This window comes from Hyaena hyaena, unplaced genomic scaffold, assembly GCF_003009895.1.
Source record: "Hyaena hyaena isolate Hyena2069 unplaced genomic scaffold, ASM300989v1 scaffold_187, whole genome shotgun sequence".
NCBI lineage: Eukaryota > Metazoa > Chordata > Mammalia > Carnivora > Hyaenidae > Hyaena > Hyaena hyaena.
In genome coordinates, this window is record NW_024080820.1 from 1,773,411 (window position 1) to 1,781,040 (window position 7,630).

General features: G+C 42.7%; 1 protein-coding gene across 10 annotated transcripts in view; it reads left to right on the forward strand.

Moving 5' to 3' along the window:
* The window catches only part of DCUN1D4 (defective in cullin neddylation 1 domain containing 4), an 85,358-nt gene that overhangs the window by 40,093 nt on the left and 37,635 nt on the right, over nt 1-7,630 (forward strand). For all 10 annotated transcript variants that reach the window (XM_039241083.1, XM_039241084.1, XM_039241087.1 and 7 more), the window contains 2 exons: nt 912-1,026; nt 4,141-4,232. In XM_039241083.1, coding sequence (XP_039097014.1) covers nt 912-1,026; nt 4,141-4,232 — 207 coding nt within the window. The remainder of the gene's footprint in view (nt 1-911; nt 1,027-4,140; nt 4,233-7,630) is intronic.

Genomic DNA, 7,630 nt, shown 5'->3' on the forward strand with positions numbered 1-7,630 from the left:
CATCTGTCAAGTACAGATCTGCCCCTGCCTGACATTTGGGGTTATTGTGTGAACCAAATGGCATATCTGATGACACCTATGCCAGGACGAATACAAGGATTTTAATTTATAACGGTTTGAGATGGTCCAAAGGAAGACTGCCTGGGTTTGAACCCCAGTTTTGCCTCTTACCTTAACTCTCTGTCTCCAGTTTCTCATCTGCATGGGCAACAAGGGTGATTCTCTTTTTGTAGGCCCATTGGGGGGTAACAGGTCAGGGCCTGGCTCCCAGGGACGTCCCTGTAGGTGTTCCGTGTTGTGATTGTTGTTACTACAGTTTAGTATCTTTTACCAGATGAAAGTTATGCATCTGAAAACACTGACTGAAAATGGCGGAAACAAACTTAAAATTAGTATGGGAATTGTGCTCAAGATCATGTCAGGCTTCTGTCCAAAAAATCTAAATCCTGTTTTTCTCAGGTCAGATATCCCTTGAAGCTTAAGAGTATTGGGACTGATGTGCTTGTTTGTGTTTTAGAGTCAAGGTCACTGGTTGATCTGGCCTTGCCTAATAAAATATGCAATTGAGATAGCAGTGCAGGTCCTTTTGAAGGAACACTGACATATAAAAGAGACCGAAAGCTTTGATGATTTCTATTAATGTTTTTGGAGAGCAAATGTAACTTCCACTTCTGATGTGGTTTTGTGGGGATGGTATTAACTTATCTGTGTCATTGCAATGGTTATTTCTTGACTCCCACCATTTTCTCATGGAGGAACTAAAAACCTTTTTTTCACCTTACACCATTTACAGATAACATCTAAACCCTTTACAGTACAAGCTGTGAAAGTTTTTAATTTGGTGGTTGTATTCTTTAGAAATGTTAGGATGTGGCTAAACTTGACATTGTGCCCTTTGACTCTGTTTGTAGGAAGCCTGCGGTCTTGCAGTTCCTCAGACTGCTTTAGTAAAGTGATGCCGCCAAGGAAAAAGAGAAGACCTGCCTCTGGAGATGACTTATCTGCCAAGAAAAGTAGACATGACGGGTATGTCATAGATCAGAAGGAATGGCGTGTATCACAGAGACCCATTCCCGCCCGGCCCCGTGTGGGTCTTGGCGTGTGCAGATACTGCTGGAATGTTGCTTTGGTTCTGCCAGGCATAGTTTCAGAGTGTAATTATCTTGTGATGCTGCTTTTGTGTGGGGGTTTATAAAACAAAAACAGACTAGGCAAGTTGAGTTCTTAGAAATTGAAGTTTTATCTGTGTCCCTTGATCCACCAAAACTGGTGTAGTTTCTTTCTTTCCTTTGAAAGGCTTGCCATTGGTGCATGTTGAGGACCGTGGGACTAGTACATATGTATTCTTTCAGGGGGTCTCACGGAACACACAACCACAGGAATCCATGATTGCTGTCGCAAGGGCCCCGGGCAGGGCTGCTGGAGAGCGCTGCTGGCAGTGAATGCTCTGAGCGCACTCGCAATGTTAGCTGAGCAGAGGCTGAGTCTCAGATGAGTGAGAATTTGTTAGAAACTGAAAAAAACAAGGGGCACCTGGGTGGCTCAGTTAAGTGTCCTACTTCGTTCAAGTCATGATCTCACGGTTCATGGGTTTGAGCCCCGCGTCGGGCTCTGTGCTGACAGCTCAGAGCCTAGAGCCTGTTTCAGATTCTGTGTCTCCCTCTCTCTCTGACCCATCCCTGCTTACGCTGTCTGTCTGTCTGTCTGTCTCTCTCTCTCTCTCTCTCTCTTTCCCTCTCCCTCTCCCTCTCTTTCTCTCTCAGAAATAAATAAAAAACATGAAAAAAAAAATGAAAAAACAAGACCGTGTAAACCACTTCTCTTTCAGATAAGTGAGCTGTTTAATTTTGGCAGCTCTGAACGTCACTAGACTTGTTGGTTAGAGGCATTTCTATCATTGCACTTTGTTTTTCATACGTCATTTTTCCTTTTCTCTCTCTCTCTCTCTCTTTTTAACAATGAACAAGCATCATAAGTGTAGTCTTCTCTGCCTTTCTTACGTTTTCCTCCATTCTGGCCCTGTAGGTTACTTCACTAATGGGCCTGAATATTCACATCGATACATCAAGGGGACTAGATGAGCTCTTCTGGGTTTCTTTTTTTTCTTTTTTCCTGCTGTGATACTTAATAGGCTCCAACTCGGTTGGAAGGATAGAGAGATGGACTTTGAAAATGTGAAAATAATATCACTCTTCATATCCCAGATGAGTAGAAAATAATGATCTCTAAGAAGACAGCGGTGATTTAGAAGATAAGCATCAGCAGTGTATAGATCAGTGATTTTCAGCTTTGGGAAGCCAGGTTACTTGGTCCTTCTTTGGTGTAAAGAATTACTAAATTCTAATAATCACATCGCATTTTTTGGCTGTATATGTAGCACTCGTTGTTTCTCACCACGATCTGACATAACTTCGTATGAAGAAGGTAGTTTGCGAACTGGTAGCTACGTTGCTGAAGGATGTGAGACTCTTACCGATAGTGTTTCATTGGTCACCCAGGGGGTAAGGGTCTGTAGCTTTAGCTCAGTTTCACTCCTGGTCTTTTTGGAAAAACAACTTTATTTACATACCACAGCTTTCATCCATTTAAGTGTACAGTTCGGTGATTTTTGCGAAGCTGTTAGGACTCATGCAGCTGTCGCTACAAAGCAGTGTTAGAAGATCTCCACCACCCACTGAGATCCCTGATGCCCATTCACAGTCTGTCCGCGGCCCCGCCCCCGCCCCCAGACACTACAATCACCCATTCAGCTTCTCTCTATAGATTTGCTTTTTCTGGGCATTTCAGGTGAGTGGTCTTCATGTGTCCTGCTTCTGTCACTCAGCATGAGGTGTTTGAGGTTCATCCATGCAGTAGCATGTGTCAGTATTTTTCTTTTATTTTCAGAATGGTATACAGTTGTCCTTTTTTATGTGGAGTATTTTTAGGCAAGTCAGACATTACAGTGTCATATAGAGGTCTCCGTCGTGTTGGCCAGTTACAGAGTGTGAGCTAAGAATGCGTAGGTTCAGGATTGGAACATGTGTGTTTGAAGCCTTGGCCAGTACTCACCTTTGTTTCTGGGTAGTATGGCTTCCTCTTATAGAAGAAATAGAACATTGGTGGTTTGCAGTTTCAGTATCTTAATCCCCTGTTGCCATGTTTGTTATTAAAACGAAGAATCTCTCATCAGAGGTATATACAGTTACTCTGATAAATGCCTAGGTCATGAGTAAATACTTACTAAAGAATAATTATGTATGAGATTTATAATATATACTATATAAATTAAAACTGTATTCATAAATGTTCATATATATATATACACACACACACAGACACACCTATTTAGGCAACTTATATATAAATCAGAGAAAGAAAAAGTATATACTCCTAATTTTTCTATTAAAATGACTGTGTTAAAGATCCTGCCTTTCTCCCCTCCCCAGCTAGGGAATATCTTGGTTCTTAGCCCCGGGTCATCCTAAAATAAAGAATTCTGCAGCGGGTCCCAGTTTCGGAGGAGGAAGCCGCCGGCCCCCCGACTCTGTTCTCCAGCTCATGCTGGCCGTCCCCACAGCAGTGGGCATTACAGGGGAGTGGCAGAAGCCGCGGCTTCTCTGTACGTCTCTCTCCTGAGGAGTTTTCCTGGAGGTGTAGACATAATTTGATGTTTCTTTTTATTTGCTTCATGGTCCCTTGACATGTCTAATGCTGACAGGTTCTTCCTTCAACTGTGTTCTGTGCCCAGCCTGACTTGTAAGACACAAAAGTCAGGAGAGTTTCTTGCAGGGACGTGAGTGAGTTCTAGGGTTGTCACTTGAAGAAAACACCTTAGCTGTTTCTGACTGTGTCTCACTATATCATTCTGGAGTTCGTTCTGGCTAGCGAGGTAGAGGGGAGCATATCAAGTCAGTTCTTACTGGTCACTTGTTAGAGAAAAACCTGTATCAAGTATTTACTATTTAATGCTGTTGTGGGTATGGCTCTGTTTAAAACTGTAGTTACAAAAGCTGAAACTTCTAAACAGGAAGTAAAATGTTTAAAATATACTAGAAATCTGACTGAATAGATGTCTGGTTTGGGTAAAAGAATAAAGACTGTTACTTAAAAGAAACTCAACATCTTTAAATAATTCCAGACTCCTTTCTCAATTTCTAGCATGTATAGAAAATATGATTCAACTAGAATAAAGACTGAAGAAGAAGCCTTTTCAAGTAAGAGATGCTTAGAGTGGTTCTACGAATATGCAGGTAGGTCCCCATTTATATTATCTAATACTGATCCTCATGAAAATAAGGAATACTTTAGGGGAGATTAAAGAATTTAAAAATGTGTACTTTTCTAATGTGGTTTGTATGCGGTCTCTTCCTGTTTGAGGGAGGGAACATAGTCGAAACAAATCACCAAATGTCCTATTTATAGCCCCCAGCTAAGCCAAAGAATTGAGAACACTAGAAGGGAACTGAAAAGATGAATGCACTTGGGAGAAATACTCTGGATTGCTAGGAAACCTATTTAGAATGCTGGTAGTGGGTGATTATTTGGTTTGTACATCAAAGTTAAAATAAGCTTCACTGCTTTGAACCCTTATGTGCAATGGAATTTCTTATATTAAGTGTCCATTTTGAAAGATCATTTGGTAGAAAACGTTTGTTTTGTCATTTAAAATGTCGTAAGTTCAGTCCTGTTTCTGCAGCTGACAGTAACTGGTTAGATAACATAATACTGAAGTCTAGGGGAGGTTTGCCACTGTAGCTGTGCATGGGGTAAAAAGAAAAAAGAATATTTCCAGATAAGTTTGAGCTGAAGGCTCTTTTACTTTTCTTCTTCGCCTTATTTCTGGCCCTCTCCTAGCCTGTCACCTTGACTGTTTCAGCCACTTCTAAACTGATTTTCGTGTCCTCTGTCTCTGCTCCCAACTAGGTTTCATGTGCCTTCTGTTGTCTTATTTAAATTTTTTTTTTTTAATATTTTTATTTATTTCTAGGGGGGAGAGAGAGAGAGACAGCGTGAGCAGGGGAGGGTCAGAGAGAGAGGGAGATACAGACTCTGAAACAGGCTCCAGGCTCTGAGCTGGCAGTCAGCACAGAGACCGACGCGGGGCTCAAACCCACCAACCGCGAGATCATGACCTAAGCGAAAGTCGGACGCTTAACCGACTAAGCCACCCAGGCGCCCCCTGTTGTCTTATTTAAAAAACAAAAAACAGAAAACTGAACAGAGCATACAGGTGATTCCCTAACAATCCACTCCAGCCTCGCCCCCTGCTGAAAAATCCATGCTACCTACATTCAGGTTGAAAGACATGTGACTCACTGCTGTCCCTTTACCTGGAGTGTTTTTTCTTCACTTTTCCATCTGACAGCTGTTGCCATACATCTTCTAAGCCCCTTAAATAGCTTAATAGCCTCCTTTGTACTTACACAGGACATTTTTCATAACTAGTTCTAATACCCTTTTATTGGGGGTCAAAGTGAGGCTTCCTCCTGTGGCCTGATCTTGCCGACAGCAGGCAAGATCCCCGACCCTATCCGTTCTCTGATAAGAGCCTTGCCCCTTTGGCCACAGAAGTAGTTCCAGGGGCTGACAGTAACCCAGGCCAGGCCAACAGATAAAATTTCCTGGAATTTTTAGATTGAAGCTGGGAGAAGGGCTTCTTTCTCTTCTGGTGGTAGGCTTGAAACGACACGATCTTGACTCCTGTAGGTCTTTGGTTTTGTGAGCTACCCCGGTATCTTTCTAACGAGGTCTTCTTCATTACCTGAACTAACCTGAGCTGGGCTTTTTTCCAGGGCACGGCCATTCATACGGACACTTAGGCAGCATTAGAATTTTTGTGTTCCCATGTTAACATTCTGAGAACGCAGATGTCTTGAAGACACTTTGTGTTCCTAGAAAAAGTGGGTGGCACATCTCCAGGCGTTTGATATATGGGTGCTGAGTGAATGAAGAGTTTGCTCATATTCGTATCACCTTGATTATGAAAGTTTTTTGCTGTCTTTTCTTGGTTCACATTTATTTTTATGAAATGTGTTATGAAAAGGAAGTTTTGAACAGACAAAAAGTACACTTAATTCCACCACCGTAAGACAGCTATTTGATTTTTGTGTGGCTCTGCCTTCCTTTACAAGCAAACATAATTTCTCCATGGTGTGACCACACTTCTGTTTCCTTTAAAAAGAGAGCAGTCTACAAGTTTTCCTTTTTGTTTGCTTTTCGTTGGCTCAGGAAGATGACATTTGGGATAAAGATTAAGCCACATGCTTTAGGTTCCTTGAGATCCCTGCCAGGTGGTTCCTTGCAGTTCATCCCTGTAAAAAGTGTTTGTGGGTGTGGCCATCCCTATTTTTACCAACCTCCTGCCCCCCTACTTTTTTCTTCTCTTTCTGTATCAAAAGGGAAAATGCCTTGAAAGTGGGAATAATTGAGAACCCCAACTGACACCCACTTTCACTTTTAATATCGAACCACATGAATAAAAACTGTAGATCATTATTATTCCAGAAAACCCAATGGTGAGATGACCCAGGGTGACTGTCGGGTTGTGCTGTAGGATGAGTCTGTAGGCCACAGGCTCCCTGGATGCTAGAATGAGGAAGACTTCACAAGCTGTGGCGAATTCTGTTTCTTTAGGAAAGGGTCAGCTGGTGCGGGCTGACTCCCTGCACTTGACTCCAGAGTGGATGGGGGGGGTGGTAGAGGCCTTGGTAGCGGAGCTACAGGTGCCCCCTTAGTTCTTCCCGGAGTTCTCCATTCCACTCCTTACCCTGCCTCCACCGTCCGGGGCTCCTGCAGCCTGAGCCCAGCTGCTTGCAGCTTTGGCCCAGGCACTTAGCCCCAGCTCCCCTTTCCACATTCTGGGGTGCAGCCTCTCACCTTGTACAGTCCCTGTCAACTCCATTTCTGACTCTCCGAGATTTAATGAATGAGACTCACTCCCCTGAGGGCTGTTCCTCCTGGTCTCTGTGTTCCAGGCTTATTCCCTTCGGTACTTTGATTACCTTAGTTCTCTGTGACTTTAGAAAGGGTTGGACCCATCTGAAACTGAGACTCCATTTCTTTTCATTAGATTTAAAATAACCAGCTTAATGTACAATTTACCTAGTAACTTCCACTTTCTAAAATATATCTAAAAATAAGGACTCAAGCCAAATACACACGTGCCAACACTGACTTCAGTCACTACAACTCCCATACATCGATCATAAAAGTTCTCTGGATCTTGACTCTGGGCCTTTAGTTTCTGTTTTTGATTAAGTTCTCTGACAGAATTGATTTTTGGTTTTATTACCGTGAGATTAGAGACCAGGAACAGGTGCCGAGCGATCAAGTGGTCTGTCAGCAAAGGAAGAGGTGTTATAAAGGGACAGCGTGGCCTTGTTTGCCTCAGGGACGCAGCAAGATGTCACTGTGGCAACCTTACCAGGAGGGTCTTGGACCATCATTAAGAAGGTTACATATATTTTTTAGAGGCCCCTGCTTAAAAAAAAATGGCAGCGAAAGTGGGAGCACCACTTTTTCCTAGAGTGTTGTTGGTGTATCTGTCTTCCGAACATGTCTTCAGTGTCTCGTTTCCAGGACACCCCACGGCTTAGGATTTCAGATGCAACTCTTTTTTTTTTTTTTTTTTTTTTTTTTTTTTACAAAT